General features: G+C 37.5%; 1 protein-coding gene and 1 non-coding gene across 3 annotated transcripts in view; both read left to right on the top strand.

Moving 5' to 3' along the window:
* CEP295 (centrosomal protein 295) overlaps positions 1–19,978 on the top strand; it is a 42,011-nt gene that overhangs the window by 13,911 nt on the left and 8,122 nt on the right. For both annotated transcript variants that reach the window (XM_038128682.1, XM_038128692.1), the window contains exons 10-22: positions 457–681; positions 1,924–2,030; positions 3,534–3,746; positions 4,816–4,907; positions 5,040–6,108; positions 7,069–7,240; positions 7,361–7,513; positions 9,019–9,132; positions 14,501–14,607; positions 16,105–16,219; positions 17,796–18,029; positions 19,269–19,429; positions 19,649–19,808. In XM_038128682.1, coding sequence (XP_037984610.1) covers positions 457–681; positions 1,924–2,030; positions 3,534–3,746; positions 4,816–4,907; positions 5,040–6,108; positions 7,069–7,240; positions 7,361–7,513; positions 9,019–9,132; positions 14,501–14,607; positions 16,105–16,219; positions 17,796–18,029; positions 19,269–19,429; positions 19,649–19,808 — 2,922 coding nt within the window. The remainder of the gene's footprint in view (positions 1–456; positions 682–1,923; positions 2,031–3,533; positions 3,747–4,815; positions 4,908–5,039; positions 6,109–7,068; positions 7,241–7,360; positions 7,514–9,018; positions 9,133–14,500; positions 14,608–16,104; positions 16,220–17,795; positions 18,030–19,268; positions 19,430–19,648; positions 19,809–19,978) is intronic.
* Positions 15,769–15,852, top strand: LOC119710711. Its single transcript, XR_005259617.1, has one exon. It is a non-coding gene; the product is annotated as a small nucleolar RNA U2-19 (small nucleolar RNA).

Below are 19,978 nucleotides of genomic sequence, written 5' to 3' on the forward strand. Positions count from 1 at the left end.
GTTGAGCTGCTTCATGTTGTGAGTAGGCTGGAATGGATGCAGTGTGTCCTGTTTGCCTGTGGCATGTCCAGGGTCATGTAATGTGAGCCAGAAGTGTCTCCATTTGCTGCTTGGCTAAGCACTTCTGCATCCCTTGTGTGTCACAGTCTGGTGTTTGGTCTGTGGTGCATTGTGTTGCCAGTGCTGATAGAAAGCAGAGGGCAGGTGTGGGGATAGTACTGCATATTTCTGCTACATATTGGCTATAAAATATTGCATCCAGCTTAGTCATTCTTTCATAGTTTGCGGAGACAAGTTACTGCTTTTCTCTTGCAGGTGAGAGAAAATTTTGCGAAGATTTTAAAAATACACCTAAGCTATTTGTCCAACTGTGTAAGCAATAAAAAAATAGAATGGTTTTTTATGATATGAAGATATTCATTACCCAAAACTCTTAACAGTATCTATTCTTTATAGGGCATGAAGAAGGAAAAATTTGCCAACCTCGATCAAAACTTGCCTTAAAGAAATTGTTGAACAAAATTAGAAGCCAAAAAGAGGAGTGGACATCAAAAAGTGAGAAAGAGAGTCAAAGTGAATTTGAAACTATTGAATCAGGCACAATTGCTAGTGAAAAGAGACCATTATGTGGTTTAGAACTTAACAAGGAGCAGCAGAAAAATGCAGTGTCTGAAGCCAAAGGTACATACTTGCATCAAAGTTTGTTGTGTAGGAGCAAAAAGACTTGAATGGGGGGACTGTGACAGTGACCGTGACAAAACTGTTTATTGAACTTTCAGTGTTAAATGTTTTGTCATGTTGAATGAAAGTACAGTTTCCTATCTGTGCCCACAAGGCATTGTGGATTTGTTGAAACCACAAATAGGAGAGGTTTTTTGCTCTTATGTCCAACTTGTCCATTAAGATCTTGAAGAGAACAGATGTCCAAAATACCTTTCTCTCTTTTAAATCTCACTCAAGTTGTTGTCACACTTGGCATTGCTGTACTTTAATAGGTGTTTGCCTGCAGGGAGAGACTTCTCAGTGCAGGAGTCAGCATTGAAGTTCTGTACCTGTTGAACTGGAAAAGCTGCTTTGTTTGGAGATTGACAGCTATAAATGCCCAAGACAAGCATAAGCTGATGAGTGGAGTTTTTTTCTGCTTTTATGCACCATTCTGAAAAACCTTTTTGTAAAATTGCAATTTATAGCAGCTAGACGCTGCAATTTGTTTGATAGCCAAATTATCTTGGGGTAACTTCCCATGTCTGTCCTTGGTGCCCTTCTGGTTAGGCTAATGCTGAATTGGTGATCTTGGATGTTGAGTGGGATTTCTGATGTTTTGAAGTGATCAAGTTGTAGCATGTGGTTTTGGGTTATTTGTTTTCATAGGGTGCTTGTTTTTTTAAACAAGCACGTTTTAGTTCCATCATGTACATGGCTATGCCAGCTTGATGCCTGGGGATTGGAGAGTGCAGCATGAGTGTAACCATGCCTTGGGGAAAATGTGCCGCTATTTGAAGCTAGCAATACAGGATTGAGACTTGCTTTTTATGCACTAGCCAAATGTTAGATCATTTGCCCAGTTCTGCCAGTTTTAGACCCTCTTTGTTCCAAGAGGTTAATGTGTGGCTTTTGATTCTTCAGGATGATCTTGCTCTTGGCCTCCCAGGTAATATTAGAAGTAATTTTCAGTCCCATTGAAGCTGGGACATTACTGTGTATTAAAGAGACATGCACAATAAAGGGCTATTAAAGACTTAAATAATATAAAAAACTGATTTTCCAGCTTATGGAGACAGGTGGAGTAGTAGGTTATAGATCTTTTCAAGAGCAGCTTTATGCATTTTGTTGAGAGATATTGGGAAACTGTAAAGCAAGATGTAAAGAAGAGCCAAGGCTCGCTCTGACTGCAATTACAGCTAAATAACATGTATATTTCAGACTCTATGAAAATGTTGGAAAATACAGTTGCAGATGAAAAGTCAGTTCCAATCCATCCTCAAGAACAAGCGGCTAAAATCAGAATGGAAGAGGAGAGACAGAAGTGGGTAAGTGTGCTTGTATTTATTCTTACCTCAGTTGTGGTGTAAAAAAAAGATTTACAGAAGGTTTTAAAATATTTCAGGTTATACGGCAACTATAGGCACTCTTAAGATTTGAACTTTTACTGTAACCTTTTCTATACTTCTCAAAAATGATGAAGCTGTAGCTGGAATTTAGAATAGAGTGGAAACCCCCAGTTTCTTCACCTGCCTACAGGTGCTGCTGTAGGCAGGTGCTACAGGCTATCCTGCTACAGGCAAGGGTAGTCATGATTAAATAAAAATCCCAGTTGTACATTAATACCTTTGTTTTATAAAGGGAGGGTATAGTCAGCAATACACAACTCTGAAAACTTTATTTACCCTGCGTAATAATGTAGGAAAGTCTGTGGGATTGTGTTTAGAGTGACAGGAAAAGCATACAAACCTTGAGTATTTTTTTTCGGTTATCTAGGAAGCAAATGCAGGAAGTTTTTTGTGTCTCTGGGAATGCTATATTTATTACATTTAGAAAATAATACCTTTATGCATTATTTAATTATATCTATTGTGTATTGTGTTTCATTGTATTTTAATTTTTGTTGTATCCCTAGAGACCTACCAGCTGTTATGTGGTGGTTTACCAATTTAAAAAAAAAAAAAGTTGAATTTTGGGTCTACATGTAGCCTTCAGTTGTAGAGTTTAAGTTCAGAAATCAAGGAAACAGATTTTGATGAAATAGTAATATTTAAAAAAAAAACAAGCAACAGATTCTTTATGAAAGTGTGGCTACTTCTTTAACCTTCATTTCCTCCCACTCTGCACCTGGCCAGGTGTATGTAGTTCTGTGTCCACATTTCCTGTTCTCAGGTCCAGCATTTTCTCGGGTTGTTTTTCCTGACATCCCCATTCAGACTGCTATTAAAGGCTGTTGTTCACTTCATCTTTGCCAGTACTTTGAAATTTTTCTTTGCTTCCATTCTAAAAGCACACATGCTGTTGCTAGGTGTGGATCTAAGTGAATTGTATCTGATAGGTATATGGAAAGAGAATAAAAACAGACTACTTAAGAGGTTTATGGAGTGCTCCCAAAGTGGTTATACATTAGCTATTTCAGAAGCTTTTGTAATGCTTGAATTAATGCTTAGATGTGCTGAACTCTGATCAAAAACTGAGTAAAATGCAAAATAGATTTTTAGGACAATGACTTATTTTGTGGTCTTTGGAAAATCATAACATATCTTGAATGGATTCTGATTCTATCCATTTTAATCATTTGAGAACAGATAATAATGCAATAATAAATGGACTCAGGGATTGTTAGAAGTATTGAGCCACTAAATCAAAGTTATTCCTGTAGACTTTGGAACTACTTTTAAAGGTCCTGTTGCAATTTGGAAATATCTGTCACCAGAAATAGAATTTCTTCTGCAATTTGGAACAAAAATTTGTGTGTGGTGGTGAGTGTGAGCAGTTTGGTTTCTTTGTTATTTGAATCTAGAGATTCCCTCTCATTTTTCTTTTGATAGAATGAGGAAATAGAGAAACAGAAACAGGAGCAGCTGGCCTTGATTAAAAAAATTGAGGAAGAGAAAGCTCTTTTGGAGGCTGATTATCTGAAGATCCAAATACAAACCTGTTTGGAGCAGGCTAAGAAAAAAAAGGAAGAGGAAGAGCAAAGTCAGCTGGTGCAAAGCCACAGTCTCCATTCCACAGATCAGCAGAGCCAAATGGAACATGAGGTGAATAATTACAGAAAATTGTGTGTAGGTTTTTATTTACTATTATAATAAAAATAAAGAACGCCATTTACCAATTTTGAACTATATCAGTTAAGACAATTTTTATTTGTTAGGCTGTGAATTAGAAATTTGTATGTATTAAAGCTTCTTTTTCTAGTGTATAAGCTTCTATTTCACATGGTATCACTGGACCTGAAGGAGTGGCATGAATATGTGTCAGAGGAGGTTTAGGTTAGATACTGTGAAAAAAGTTTTTTAACCAAGAGGATGATTGGGCACTGGAACAGCTCCCAGAGAAGTCGCCACAGCACCATGCCTCTCTTGAGTTCAAGAGAGTTTAGACAATGGTCTCAGATACATGCTGTGACTCTTGGGGATGGTCCTGTGCAGGGCAGGAACTGGACTTTGATGACCTTGTGGGTCCCTTTCTACTCAGATATTCTGTGATTTTGTGATTGTGACTTTTGCTGTTGTATTGTCTCTCTGTAGTTCAAGGGGCAGCCTTGATAATTATACCTGTTAGTAAAATCTGGTTATAGTCACATAATGACTGTGCATGTAGACATAACCTTTTTCAAGAAGGTGAAAAAATCATAGTGGGAGAAAAAAGACAAAAATCTGCCTCTATCTTTGTTTAAATCTCAAACAGCTGCTTAAAGAAGAGAAATTTATGGAGGATGTTGAAGGAAAGTAATCTTTTTATGTATAAAATCTTGTTCACTTGCACAACTGGTACTCTTTTGAGAGCCTGATTGCCTAGGAAATGCAGCTACATAGGCTCATTGCTCCCTGAGTTTGCAGGGTATATTTACCTCTTTAGGCTGAGCTGCTGTAAGCACCATTGACTTTGATGGTGTGTGCAGAGAGAGGCTGTAGCTGTGGGCCATCTGTTTTAGAAACTCCTTCAGCTTCATTGCCTCAGGCTGAAGTCTCACAGACTTCAAACAGGGTGGTACCCAGCAGCTCCTGTAAACTTAGGTACAAGAGCATACAGCTTAAGGTTGATGCCATAATAGTTTTCTGTGAGTTAGTTTTATATATGCAATTAAAATTATTTTATTTTGATTAGACTGGAAATGTATCAGAAAGCAGGAGTCCAGAAGAAGACAGTCATAGACAGACAATACGTAATTTTCAACAACGCCTTCTGCAGCAAAAAAGGTAAGTGTCTTTGTGGAATGTAAGGTGTCTTTATTAAATGCCTGTTCAAAGTAATTTGAATTGCCTTGATTATTGCAATTGCTGTTTCTTTTTGCACTGCTTTGAAAAGATTCATGTTTTCTTTCTGTTCAGGTTGCACAAACAAACCATTGAGGAAGCTAGAAAGAATCTACAGGAGTATCAGAATACACTGAGGCAAAGGTACTTGTGTACTTCTGAAACACCTCTGAGCACAGGGGAAACAAAACCCATTAATTTAGAGCCTGTCTCAGAGCCACACCTACAGATGCAAGGAGCGCAGCCAACACAGTACCAGGCAGCGGAACAAGTTCACGCCCAAGAGTATGCACGGTCATTACCTGTGTTTTCAGGAACATTGGGTGTGTTGGAAAAACCATCTTCACAGAAGCAGCAAGAGCAAGTGCATGATATTTGTCCTGGAAAATCACTGCAGTTTTCAGAAGCATCAGAATTGAAGCATGGAGGGTTTCCCTTGCCCTGTGACTGTTCTTCACAGGAACAAGTGGGAATATTAAAAACTGCCAATAGTCACATCAGAGAACCATTGCAGTCCCAATTACCATCAGGGTCAGTCAGGAAAGAAGTGACTGCAGTAAGAACACAACCAGAAGCACACCAACAGCACTTCAGATTTGTGTTGCCTGCAGAAAGTTCCTCTGAGTCTTCAGAAACAGTACACTCTAAAGAGCTACCTCAGAAGATACCTAACTATCAAAACAAGACAGAAGCTGGAGAAGAGCATCCATTTAAGACATCCCTCATGCCAGCAACAATGAGATCAGCCTTGGCTGGTCCTTTAGCCTATCAGCAGGGATCTGTAGAGAGCAGCAGCAAAACAAGCCCTGATCAACCTCTCAGTCTTTCTGAACCCACAATTCTAGTGCATGAAGAATCTAAAGCCCAGGGTGTTGAAGAATTCTTGATGTCAAAAGCGGGAGATGCATCTTTGTTAAATTATTCTGGTATACTGAGCTTAAGGGACAAAGTGTTGGCCTCATCAGAAAGCATCCAAGCTCAGCAAAAGTATTTGAAAAAGTTGCAAGCGCAGCTAGATGCACAAAGAGAAGCTCTTCTTTCTAAACAGAGAATACAAGAAAAACTACTTTTACAGAAGCAAGATAAATTGAAGGAACAGATGCAGAGACAGCAAGAGGCTTTGAAAGAACTTCTAAACAAGCAGGTAAACTTTAGAAACACTTTGCATGGGTAATCATCAGAAGGTGATCAAACCTACAAGTCAGTGCTACAGTGTACCCCATGGAGTGTTGATAGTTTTAGGTGATTCACCGTAATGAAAATTTTAGTTAGGACTTGTGATTTGTAATCAGTACTTTTCCTCTGTAAAGCTCCAAGAGCACAGTTCTATTAAGTCTAACAGAAATACTGTGAAGATCTGTGCTTGGTCTCTGAACATAATGCCTATTGAAATTGTGGTCTGAAGTACCCGTAGGTAGAGTTGTCTTCCTGTCTGTAAATGCACCTCTATGTGTTAAATAGTCCTTGTATTAAAAATACATAAGTAATACCTGAAAGGATATCATAAGCATCTTGAATAAATCATTTTTAAAGCTTGTCTTTTTGTGTGTACCTGCTATGAAATTGGTTTGGCAGCTGCAGTCTGGAGCTGTAATTTGCTTGTTTCTCAGTAACAGAAGAAAAATCCACGTTTATTTTTGAGCTTATAAAGAGCCTCCTTTTGCCTCTTCTTGTGTTTTTGGGTTGGTTATATTTTTTTAACAGAAGCCATCTTAGAAGAATAACTGTTCCCTGTAGTTCCTGTCTTTTGGTTTTGCAGTTTCCAAGCAGCTAAAATTCTTGAATTCAGGAGCTCAAAAACTAAAAGCAGACTTTTTGGGAATTGTTCTTGTTAAAAATGATGAGTACTCCAATCTAATCTCACAAAGGCCTTGAAAATGTAACTAATTGTGTTTTAGCACATTAGGTTTGTAGACCTCAGTAAAATACCTTCTTGTCCAAATGTTTTTGTGAGCTAAGCACGTCTGTCTGCTGTCCTGCATAATTGAACTACTTTCTCTACGTGCTCAATGTTGTCCTGCATGGAATACACACGAGAGAAAATGCTCTTCTGATAAATGAGTATAAATAAAATCTTATATAAAACTGCTTACCCCCTTCTCAGGTGAGACATATATGCCCAAATGAAGAAATGACAGAGGCACAAAAACCTGCCAGGATTAAGAGAACTGACTTCTTCCAAGTCTCAGAAAACTACCAGCAAGAGAATTGTGGCAGGAATAAATTTCACGGAAGTGAAACAATTTCACGGTGCATTGGCCCAGTTGAGCAAACTGGTAAGGCTGTTGTGTTGTTTTTCATTATAATTTTTATTGCCTTCCATCTCTCCAAGTTGATTTGAAGAGTGTGTGTGTCTGAACACATATTATTGCAACATACTAAACTTTGTTTTACAGAACAACCTGAGAAAGTTCTCTGTAGAGAGCAGAAATGGAGATCTTCCAAACCACCAGTGACAAAAGTCAAGTTAGGTCTTGGTTTGGAACAACATGAACTTAGTGTTATACCAGAGGTAGACACACCGAAGAGTTGCAGCCTCTCTTTGGCAGGTAATGTATAAAATATGTAATAAGTGCTGTTATGTGTAGTAGATTGGAGGAATTTAATCTTTTCTGAAGACTCTTTGAGATTATTAGGAAATGATAGCTGATACTGTTGCCTTTCTTAAAGTATAACTTATACTGGCAAAGTTGTCGTTCAGAAAAGTTTTCTTTTGTGTCTGTCTAGAAAAACATAATTTAAACAAAATTTAAACACCAGTGAAAGAAAATTCAGTTACTCCATGACCTGAGTTCCATGTTGATGTTTCTTCTGGGCAGGATCTCTGTTAATAGTCAGTTTTACAGTAACTCTAAAGAGAAGTTGGTAGATTTTGTTTAAAGGTTTACTTTTTGATTATTCCAAGTAAGTGACTGTGAAATCTTTCAAGTAAGGTGTTAGTATCAAGCTTCTACAGAAATTTTTAGGCCATCCTTTTAAATTGTTTTTTATAGTTAAAAAACACTCATTGCAAAAACTTGGAGAGCAATAAAAATTTTATAAATATATGTGTTACAGTCATCTGGCAATGCTTTGCAATTCTCTGTAAGGAGCATTATTTACAGGTACAACACACTCGTGTTTTCTAAAGGTAAACATCTAATTTTTTCAGTGTCTCTTCACATCTAGAATGTAAAGCGTATTTTACAAAGCTTTTTATGTTGTGTTCTTAAAAAGGCTCAGCAGAACAATGTGAGTAATTATAGGCCAGTCAGGCTGACATTCCTTGCAAAATAATGAAACAGTTGATGTGGGACATCCTTCACTTAAAGAAAAGTAATTAATGCTAGTCAGCATCAGTTTAGGTAGAAGAATTCTTGTTGGACCGATTTGATATCTTGATTAGATACAAGTTCTGTTGGGGAAGGTTTTGATGGAAGAATATATTTATGATCTCAATAGCACTTGGCTTAGTAACTTAAACTTAGCTGTATAATACTGTTATGATCCATAGGTGATTTATTCTTATATTGTCAAACCGTTGGTAACGGTAGGTAGTAAAAACTTGAGATTTTTATTGGATTAGGTGGCCAGAAAAGGCTGTTTCGTGGGCTGGATTGCAGAGAAAGAAATCTTTAAACCAGAGCAGAGAAGTTGTATTACCTCTGGATCTGGAGAAGTTCCTGCAAGTTTTCTTGGATTTGCTGTGTGAAAAAATTTGTTTGATGTTTTTTTGAAGAAATGCTTGGTGGAGTTACGAATTAGTTTTTGAGAAGTCTATGATCTGCATAATCTTTCAGCCCATCTAATGCATAGACTGATGCGATATGGCTAAAGTCATCAAAATGGAGACCATACAAATTCAGCAGTTTATTTCTGTAGAATAGAATGTGCATCTTAATGTTCCTCATGAAGTGCAAAACACTTCCTTTTTATACCTAAACTGAATACAGGTGTTTTAAATTCAGATAGAACAGATGATGATACTGGAGGAGCTTCTCAGATTTTAACCTCTGGGAGTTTGCATGTGTGAAACATCACAGTCATGCTCTTCACGAAGGCATCTTTCCCTCAGGCATAACAAGCTATGAAGGAAAAGCTTCCAATGGAAGTCCAAGGCAACCTAATCCACCAGGAAGATTATTACAAGAATTGCTGATGATGGCTGCTGAAACTTCGTGTGATTCAGGTGAGGAAATCACACCATTCAGCCATTCAGCATTGCTGATATTGCTGCTGTTTATTTGTAGAATATGACCTGACTGTTAAAGAACATGCAGTGCTATTTAATGCCATTGAATTTTGAGTGCAAAAAAAGGTGTTTCAATAAGCACTTGTTTCAAAATTAATGAGTTTTTATCTTTTGGGTTTTTGTGATACATTACCATTCTGGTAACAAGTCCACATTGCAGGACACTTCATTGCTGGTCAACAGTTTCATGTCCAGGGCATGAGCTTTTCATCTGTAACCTTTAGAATTGTAAAGGTTTGCAGGTATTCCAGGTGGGAACCTATTTTGGGTAGACCAGTGGCATTCCTGATTCAGTACCCAGTGATTCTTGTCGTGATATAAGGGAAACCAGTGCTTAAAAAGACCTTTGGAGTGTTAATGTATTGATGTAGACATCCATTGAAATATCAGTGTGTATAAGAAATTACTTAAAAATATGGTTGAGACAAAAAATAGAAGGCTGAGGTCATTATCAGCTCAAAAAAACTTGGAAAAAATTATGTCTTAGGTGTGACAGACACAAAAATTGAGAATTGTAGAATATTTCACATTTAAAGGCTTATAAGGTTCATTGAGTCCGACTCCCTGCTTCTCCCAGGATTACCCAAAACTAAACCACTGCCCCGTTGCTCCTTGAACTCTGATGGCCTTAGTGCTATGATCGCTTCCCTGGGGAATGTGTCCCAATGACTAGCCACCCTCTCAGTGAAAAACCTTTTCCTAATGTCCAATCTAAGCTTGCCCTAATGCAGCTTCATTCCATTTCCTTGTGACCTTGCCTTGTTTGGTGTCAGGTAATTATTTTGTATCTGCACTTGGTGTTTAATTAGGAAGTTGTGACTATCAGCTCACAGTGCATCAGCCTTGACTCTCAGCTTGTGAGACTAACACAATGCTAGAGCTGAGCTAGACACCTGGAATTTTCAAGTAGCTGTGACAGCGCTCCAGTCTAGGAAAAGTCCATGCATAGCCAGTATTCAAGAGAGGTCTGTTCTGCTTTGATCTTTTCTAGTAACCATCATAGGCTTTTCACATGCTCCACTGAGTATGTCGAAAGGAGCAGCAGTGTAATATTGGAATGACTGCTTTAGCTCTATTTGTGTCTGTCTGTGAAGAGCTTTTATTGAACAAGGGCACCTTTGAGGATAGGCCATGTTCATAGGTGGCAGTTATTCTTATTCCATAAAATAAAACAAGTTGTTTTGGTTATCAAGAAAAAAGTTTTTGTTAGAAAGTTTTGTGAATGTTCAAAATAATTTTGTTACTGGGACATTGAAACCTACTAAGCATGTTATGGGTAACTTGACTGGCTTTATAAAAGAACAAAGGTAGCTAGTTTGTAAAACATTCACTAAAGCAATTTGAAGCTTATTACAAGATGACAGCATTGCATGGCCCAGTACAGTTTGGGCCAGTACATCTGAAATATTACTGGAGCTGCAGAGGAGTTCTCAGAAACTCGGCAGCTTTCATATGCCCGTTACAAGCAATACAACTATGTAGTACACATCTCCTGGTTGTGTTAGAAATTTCATCACTGGCCCTAAGCTTTAATTTTTCATTTAGTTTGCATTGGGACATCTTTTCAATCAGATTTGCTTGGAATTGGAGTTGTTTTGAATAAGTACATATAAGCTCATTTTCCTTCAACTGTTTCTTTATTTCTCAGAATGCCCCTTTTGAAGTATATCTATCTTTGAACTTCAATTATCATGAAAACATTTTGTCTTTTAACAATATTTGAAGAAAAGACTTGTATTTTTCTGAGTAAGTTGTAGAATCGTTGCTAGAGCAGCTGTTACCAAATTAATATAAATATCTTGGTGTAGTTTCTTTTTACATTATAGACTATTGTATATGAACAATGCAATGGTTTATGTAAGAGGATTAGGAAACTTTATGTGAACATCTATATTAAAAGAAAAAACCCCAAAGCTTTCTGTGATTATGTGTTTAAGAGGATTGCCCTCTTGAGCAGATCAGCAACCAAAAGTGCCAGCAACAATCTTGAAAGCGTGTAGGCTGTGAGGCTCTCTCTGGTACTTTCAGTAACTAGTGTCGTATTTCAGCAAGAAAATCTACAGTCCCTTGCACTTCAGATACAGAGTTTCTGAAGGGAAAATTTAACGTTCATTTTAGGTTGTTGCTTATGATTTTTTATTTAACTTGGTTTTTAAATATTTTTTGCTACTTGATTCTTACCAGAACATGTTTGCATTTTTTTCATGTTTTCAAGATGTAATTGTATCCCTACAGGTAAGAGCAAGTGAGTGCTTTGTGTGATCCTTGACCTTGTTCTTTGAAGTAATGTTCTTGCTGGTTTGAGCCTTTGGCCAAATAATGTAAGTCTTTACGACTTAGGAGTTGCACTGCTTTCATGATTACAGAACCACTAGATGTATACAACTCCCTAGTCACTGCTCACATCCTTTTTCAAATCAGAAATAAAAGATGAAAAGAAAAAGTTGGTAAGTCTGCTTTTTACATGGAGATGCTTTATCAACAGAGGTGAGTTTCCTTTGATAGGAGAGTTGCCTTGGGTAACAGGCAGTTTTTTTGAAGTCTGTAATTAACTGCCTGTATAATTTGCCTCTCAAATTTAAAGGCAGCCATGTCTGTAAAATGGGTCTTAAGGACTGCTTATGGTTAGGGGGGATAAATTCCTGTGCTCAGTGCTGAGTGGTTCCAAGTGCTACAAAACTGATCAGCTGGTTGCAGCCAGAGGACAGGTAACTGCTGAAGTGATGTTGCATTGAGTGCCACCAGTGAGTCTAAAACCTGAGTTGCTCTTTTACATGCCACTGATGCATTGATAGAATGAGTTGGGAACTTTTGGACACTTGATACTCCTTCCAATCCTATTTGGTTAGAATGGGCCAATAGAATTCAAACTGTTAATAGGGAATTACAGAGTAACCCTGCAGGTAAGACAGGCAGTTTGACAGCATAAACCTAATTTCCTTAGGAAGTCAGCCTGCAATTAGTGACAAGGTCTGAAACATACACTTCTTCCACAGTTCTCCTTGAAGACACATCATCAGGCTTGTCTCTCTTTATATCTCCAGTGGTTCCCTTGACTGGTGTCCCAGATGTTATTATCTTCATGTGTTGCTACTGTGTACAGGGATGTTATTCCAAGCATGACTTTATTTTGTGATCCAGGCTAATCTAAGGTTTAAATTTATCTTTAGTAATCACAAATAGGTGTCCATAATTTGGCATTTCAACAGACTTCTTTTCCATTACCAGTTTAGCTTCTGTTTGTTTCTTTGTTTGTCTTCATGGCTGGATTTGGATTAATCCCTGTTTTTATATTGTCTTCACTGAGTGGTTGGATTTTTGGTCATTTCGGTCTTTCAAATTGCACCCTAAAATAATTGTTGCTGTTTTACTGCCATTTCTGTTGGGGAGAAAAAGAAGATTTTGGATATTACAGATCCAGCTTTTAAACAAAAATTCTTTGTGACATTATGGTGGCCAGAAAGTTAAAGCATGAAAGTTCCATGTTGATGTCAGGATGCTGTGAGGAACAAGAACCTTGCACTACTATTTTAGAGGAGGGAGAGAAGACTGAAAAACCTTCCTTTATGAATCACCAAATACAGGATTTTTACAGATATAATATAATAAAGTCATGGGATATGAGCATGGATTTTTAATTAAATAGTTTGGTTTATAGCATGAAATTGATACTGTTCATCCCTGGTATTAATATCACAAGAGCAGTGCAGGTTACTACAGTTCAGTAACGAAATATTTGTAACATAGCTCTCCACAGAATTTATATACAAGAGATTATTAAATGTTGAATCTCATCTCTAGTGTATCCTGAATTACTGCCTATCATGGTGATATTCTAGAGAAAATAAGATAACTTCTTTCAGAAAATTATCTCTGATGTTGATGAAAAGGTATCAAGAAATGGAGAATTATGTGGTAGCTTGTTCCAGAATTTACTTTTTTATCAAATTTAAAATAAGTAGTCTGTTTCTAGTTTCTGAACATCTGACAGCCATTTCTAGACACTGCTTCTTGTTAATATTTTAAGTTTAGCAATCCTTTGTGCTATGCATTTTTTTCTCCTATGGAGATACTTAAATAGCAGTTGATAAGATGATTGCAGTTTTCATGGTTCTTCAAGGAATTTTCTTGAAGGCCTTGCTCATTTCCAGGATCCTGTCTCCTGTATCCTGCTCCAAGGAAGAGGAGCAGACTTGAGCTGAGTACTTGATCTCTAAATAAACATGTTTTAGATGTATTTCCATTTATATTTTGTACTTTCTCCTAGATGTCTACTGGGTAATAGTGGCTATAAGAAATCTTGGATTTTTTTCCTCTCCCTGAAATGAGTTTGAAAATGTTTCATATTTATTGAGAACACGATCTTTATTATTGTTATATCAATCCATTACTGTGGTTGCTTTACAGAGGAAACATTTCCCTTTTTTTTATAGTATGAATTAGAGCAACCAGAGTTTGCCATCTGGTAAGAAGCTGAGTTTCAGCATATACAAAGTAGAAACTAGTGTTAGAATTCAGAAAAAGTTTGATCTGCTTAAGAAGAGAGTCTTATAAAAGCTGGGTATTTGCAATGTCTGTCATTAGCAGCCTTTTTAGAATTGGGAGAAAACATGCCTACTTCACTTGTGCTTCATTTCAGTTTTATACTTAGCACTTCTTTCTTGAATACTGTACTGGAAATAAGAATATGTATTTGTGACAGTTAATTTGTAATCATAGAATTGTCAAACTTTGAAGGTGTTTATCAGCACTGAATGCAGAAATTGCATTTTTAGGGTGATGCTGTGGTGGTTTTTTTGCACAGATACTGATCTTACTTTTATGTGTAAGAGCATTATGGCAAAAGTGACTCAGTTCCATGGTATTGGTCATGCTGTAGTTAAGCAATTCAGTTCTTCTGGTTTTTCTGATTCACTTATAATGTCTGCTTTTCTTTGTAATCACTGTAATGATAGATTGTAAAGGATTCCCCCACTCCAGTGAAATGATAGTGATAACACTGGCAAAGCCACATTTCATTCTGCTAAGCCAAAACATGAATTTCGAGCTCTTCCTGCCTGTTCTGTGGTAGTTAGAAATTATAGGTAGGTGTGTCAAGGACCACAGGTTACTGATGAAATTGGTAGTATGGTGAAGCAAAAACTGTTGTGTAGGTGAGAGGAAAGTGGTTAACACCAGGTAGAATCTGTGCCCGAAGAGCGAGACCAGCAGCAGTGGAGTGTTACTGCCCTCTGCTGTGCATTGCTCACTATGAACTCAAAAATGGTTTTTTGTTCCTTATGGCTTCTGTTACTTTTGTGCTCAGCCCAGTCCCAGGATTCTCAAGTGTCTCAAGATTCACCAGTTGTTGCTGCTGAAGGTGGAGAGAGACTTAGAACAAGTTCTGGACCATCATTCAGGCTTGAGAATACGGTTAGTCATAACAAAATAATCATATAACTCACTCTTTATTTTGTGATGTAATCTTTATCATATTGGGTGGCTAAGAGTGGGTGCACTATTCTAGATGCAGCAGTAAAACAAGCGCCAAGTAAAGAGGTAACCACTGTGATGCATCATCTGGCTCTGTTCCTGTTCATACAGCATAGGATGCTGTTGCTCCTCAGTCAGGGCACACCATGGGCTTACACTCAGCTTGCTGAGACTCCTTTTTGACAGTGCTGCTCCCCAGGCAGGCCCAGCTGGGGCTGGTGCTCTGGCTTTGTCCTTCCCAGGTGCTGGACTTTGCCCTTGCTGAGTTTCGTACCATTCCTGTAGAGGCAGCCTCAGTGGTCCTCATGTTTACCAGCACTGCTGTTCTGTGCATGGGATGCTCTTCCTGCCTTAATGTATCTGCAAATTTGATAAAAGTGTGTTGTCACCTCCTCTGGGTCATTGCCAAGGACAGAGCCCTGTGTACTTGTTCCCCTCCTCCACAAAGTGTGTAACCCGTCAGTCACTGACTTCTGAGCCTGATTATCCAGTCAGGTTTTTACTCTTCTTACTGTCCATCCATCCAGGTTGCAACATCCAAACTGGGATCATAGAATATTGTGAGAGTGTTAAAAGCCTTGCCAAAACCAGCACCACTCTCCCTCCTTTCTCTCCCTCAAAGATTCCATCATTTTGGTAGCAGATAAAAACAGTATTTAAAACATGCTGTGTATGACTTGGATATATAAATGTACCTTGGGATGTAAATGTTCTATATGTGTATGTTAAATACATATATATATACATATATAAATATATATATAGTATGTAATGAGAAATGTAACAGCAGGATTTCATAGATTTTGTATTTTCTTAGGGCACATTTTAAGTCAGAGTTTGAGAAGAACTGTTCATATCTAATTCTTCAAAATTTTGAAGTACAAGAACCCTCATGATCTGCTTTATGACTTTGTAGAGCTTACTTTAAAATTAAAGAAGATAATGCTTTAGAAGATTTTGTATATTTTAGTTTAATTTCATAGAGTTAGATTTTAAGTCTCCTGTATGCAAAAAGCTCAATATTGGAAGTACTTGTAAAGTTCATGAGTTTTTAATGTTTTGCATGTATGTCCCTCTGAGATCCACAATTCAGCTGAAGTGGATCTGTGATGAGAAATAGCCAAATCTGACCACCAGAAGATAACACAATCTTCTAGGTGTCATGATTTGTGTGCAGTTCTGAGAGGCTTTATATGAGTGTGTGTGTGTGTGTGTGTGTGAGAGAGAGAGAGGGGGGAGGGGGCTGTTGGGGGGTGATGTGCCTGGGACATGGGGTGTGAATGTGTTGTACTGAGCAAGGATGAATCTGTATTTGCCTGACTGTGCAAAACATGAAGGCTCCTACACTTGAACTGAGCTCAGAATAAAATGTGTGGGTTTACAGCCTTACTTCTGAACATGGGAATACACGGTAATAGGTGTGTTACTTTATCCTAGGAAGTGCCAGGTTCAGAGGCTTTCATGCAACGAATATCCTGTGATGTAACTTCAACAGTTTCCACTGGCACCTTTTCAACCAGTGAAATGTTGAACGCAAGCCCCATTGACACCCGTGAGTGTTCAGATTTTGTTGTTCTTGTAAAAGGAAAATTGTGGTTTAATTTTATGGGTCTAACTCACCAAACATTAGTTCTTCTGAAGTAAGCTTATGTCAAACTTCACCAAAGGTTGATTAATACATCTTATAGAGTTGATTATAACCAGAATGTTTTCTTAGGTGCTTATGATTTTTTACTTTTATAATAATTTAATATTATTATACATCCGCTTTGGCAAAGGATATTTTGAGTTTTATTATGCAACTGTAACACTAGCAGCTTTCAAGTGGCAATTTTTGTTTTAAAAATTATTTTCAAGTGATACACTGATAAAAGTTTCCAAATCAATGTATATCATGGATTATTGCAGAGCTATGATTGTCTTGCTGTTAAGACTTGTTCCAATATCTGCTTGTCACCACAGTAATTCTTAAAGACTTATTTGTGAAAATGTCATTTGAATGCCGTATTGACTTTCAATAGTTTTCTGGGAAATATGTGTTCTTACTATTTTTTATCTGTAGTCTGCCTCTTGATGTTGTTAGTTTTTCATTAAGTCAAAACCAAGTCCTTTATAGTAAATATTTAAGTGCTCCTGACAGTATTACTTATGAACATGGAAGTGAGTTTGATTAGTGACCCTTGGATTTACTTACTTTGAGGCTTAATAGTGGGTTATTCTGACATGCATCTGATTTCTTAAGAAACATATGTATATGTGTTATTCCATGTTTATAAATCAATTTTTGAAGATTACAGTTTTTATAGCCTGAAATTTCAATGGCTCATTTTAACCCTAATTTTTCAAACAGATGTTTTTTTGAGTAGTAAGCTTTATAACTCAAGTGTGACACATCTGTGTTTTATTGATGTAAGAAAGCTAAAGCCATTTCCAAGATAATTTTTTTGTACTTTTTCTTCTCTATTCTTTTTTTAGTTGTGGAAAAAAAAGAAAACAACAGAATTTTTCTTGAAGAAAAATACCAGAAGTTATTTGACTAAATAAATTTTTCAAGTCTAGCTGTGTTTTCACCATACACTCAGTGCTTAGTAATGACCTTTTCTGGTAGCTTTCTGCAGTTCTTCTGTAAGCTTATAAATAATAAAGATATAGATCAAGAAGGGTTGGTGAACTGTTTAGGAGCATGATTTTGGTTGTCTTGATCCCTCAGGTTTCTAGTGTTGATGTAAAGCAATTTCTGTTTGAGCACAAATAAAACCACTGTGGGGTGTCATGAAAATATTCAAGGTGACATGAAAGGATTGGCACATTTATATGCAGTAGGAGGTAAAGATGTGCTGGTTAGCATAAAATAGCAGTATTAATTCGTTTCTGATTTTATTTCAGTATTTCCTAAGTCTACATTCTGTAAAAGTGCTGTGTACTGACTACTCCCTCATTAGATATTAGCAACTTGCCTTTGTGAAAATCTGTGGTAAGGTTTGCAGGAGCATTGACAGGAGACAAGTAAAGAAACAAAACCCCAGAACTCTTTATGACTATTTCAGGATTCTAAGCACTGTCTTTTCAAATGATGTAATGCAAGTGGTTTGTATGCATAACTGTGAACATCTAACTTATTATTTCAGGATTGTCTTCTGATGGTAGAGAAGATGGAATTCTGAGAGAAACAGGAAGCCACCCTTGGAACTCCTCGCTTCCTTTTACCTTGCAGCAGAGGCAAGAGATTTTGTCTGGAGTGTCTGAAAGTCAGTTGTCTGAAAGAGAGATGTATTTTTATAAAGAAAACCAGATGCAGCAGATGTTGGGGAGACCTACTGGGAACTTGAACTCTTACTCAGAGGACAGTACACATTTCCAAGGTATTCATTATTTTATGGCATTTTTGTGCTTCTCTCTGATCATACGGAATGAGGAGCTTGCTCAGTGTTAGGTGTTGGTCTGTATTATTTATATTCAATTTAAATTTAAAAGTCAATAAGGATTCTACATGCATAAAGTTCAATACTTTGATGTTCTTGGAGCTTGGTGTTAGATATATGTTCACAAACATTATCTAGTGCAGAAAAAAAGACTGACCAGGTCTCTGTCAGTTCCATGCAGCTTCCTGCCACTGTGGCTGGGCTGCTTGGTACCTGTGTCATTTTTGCCCTTCCTGCTCACAGCAGATCCAGCTTAGACCAGGTGGCTTAAGGGCTTGTCCAGGCAAGTTCTGAGTATCTCCAAGGACAAAGATGCTATGCCACCAAGCAACATTTTAATAACTTTATTATTTTCTTTCTTTTTTTTTTTTCCTTGCATGTTCAAGGAGACTGCATTTTCTTTAAATTGACAGAGGACAGATTCAGATTAAATACTAGGAAGAAATCAATCATAGTGAGGGTGTTGAGGTACTGGTACAGGTTACCCAGAAAGGCTGTGGGTGCCCCATCCCTGGAAATGTTCAAGGCCAGGTTGGATGGGGCTTTGAGTAACTGGTCAAGTGGAAGGTGTCCCATAGCAAGGGGTTTGGAACTAGATGATCTTTAAGGTCCCTTCCACCCCAGAACATTTGAGGATTCTCTGTACTGTACCTCTTAAGAGTTAGTAGACAGCAGACTTACTAACTCTTATTTTAAGAGTTAGTAGACAGCAGACTTCCCTCACGCCCCCAGTTCTTCTTTTAAGATTGAGCAAACTCAGTTATTTAGCTGCTCTTTGAACATCATGTGCTACATCCATCTTCTAATCATCCTTGTGGCTCCTCACTGGTCTTGTTCTGAGTTTTGCACTGAGAAACCCACACTGCTTCTGAGGCAGTCTCACAAGAGTTGAGCAGAGAACTTACGGACTTCACCTTTGCATTTAAAGAATAATAAAATTGAATCAGGGTAGCACTTTCTTACTGCTTTTTATACCTGCATTGTGTCAAAGAATTGGATGCTGTAAAGATTTCATTTTTCAGCTGGTATTTGTATACCTGCAGAATTCCATAGGCTTTGTTTGCTGTTTATAGAAACAACTCGTGATATGTCCATTGTTTGGGGTGTTTGTTTGTTTGTTTGATTTTGTTTTGGGGGTGTGGGTGATGTTTGTTTTTAAAATAACTTCTTCTCCTATAGCTCTAGCAACTGAACCCTGTTTTCCTGAAATGGAGGGACCTTTTCCAAACTTCCATCACCAGATCTTTCAGCCTTTGGAACCAAGTGTTGACTTCGATACATCATCCTCATCATCCTGTTCTCAATACAGAATTTTCCAACACAGTAGAGAATTTAGCAAGGTACTGCAGGGAAAAGTCTGGTGGAGGAAATACTTTGGCTGAAGATTTTTGTAAGATTTAAATGCATAATCCCTATACTATTCAGAAAAAAACATAGTGTATTTTTTATATGCCTAGATTGCTGGTTGTAGCAGAAACATGACCCAAAAATCAAAAACTTTTTATCCCTCATATTTCTGAGAAAATTAATCTTAAATCAAATTTTTTTTATGCCACTAGACATCGGAATTTTCAACAGAAAGTCCAGATGTGTCTACATTTCTAGATGAGAAAAACTGCAGTCTGAACAGACAAAGAAGCAGTCTGCCTTCTAGTCCTGAAACAAATGGGCAGAACATTTCATCAGAAGAAGGGTCGGTTAGAGAAAATGTTATTCCAGGTATGTTCAGTGTTTTCAAAATCAGCTTTGTGCCAGTGTATAAATACCAGCCCTTAGTGTGGGTTTGAAATGGGGACAGAGCTCGCTTCTCTCAGCCCTGCTTTGAAATGTCTTAACTCCACTGCACTCTCACATCACAGTCTACTCCACCACCTTTAATGGTAAAACTC

Source organism: Motacilla alba, chromosome 1, assembly GCF_015832195.1.
Source record: "Motacilla alba alba isolate MOTALB_02 chromosome 1, Motacilla_alba_V1.0_pri, whole genome shotgun sequence".
NCBI classification, from domain to species: Eukaryota; Metazoa; Chordata; class Aves; order Passeriformes; family Motacillidae; genus Motacilla; species Motacilla alba.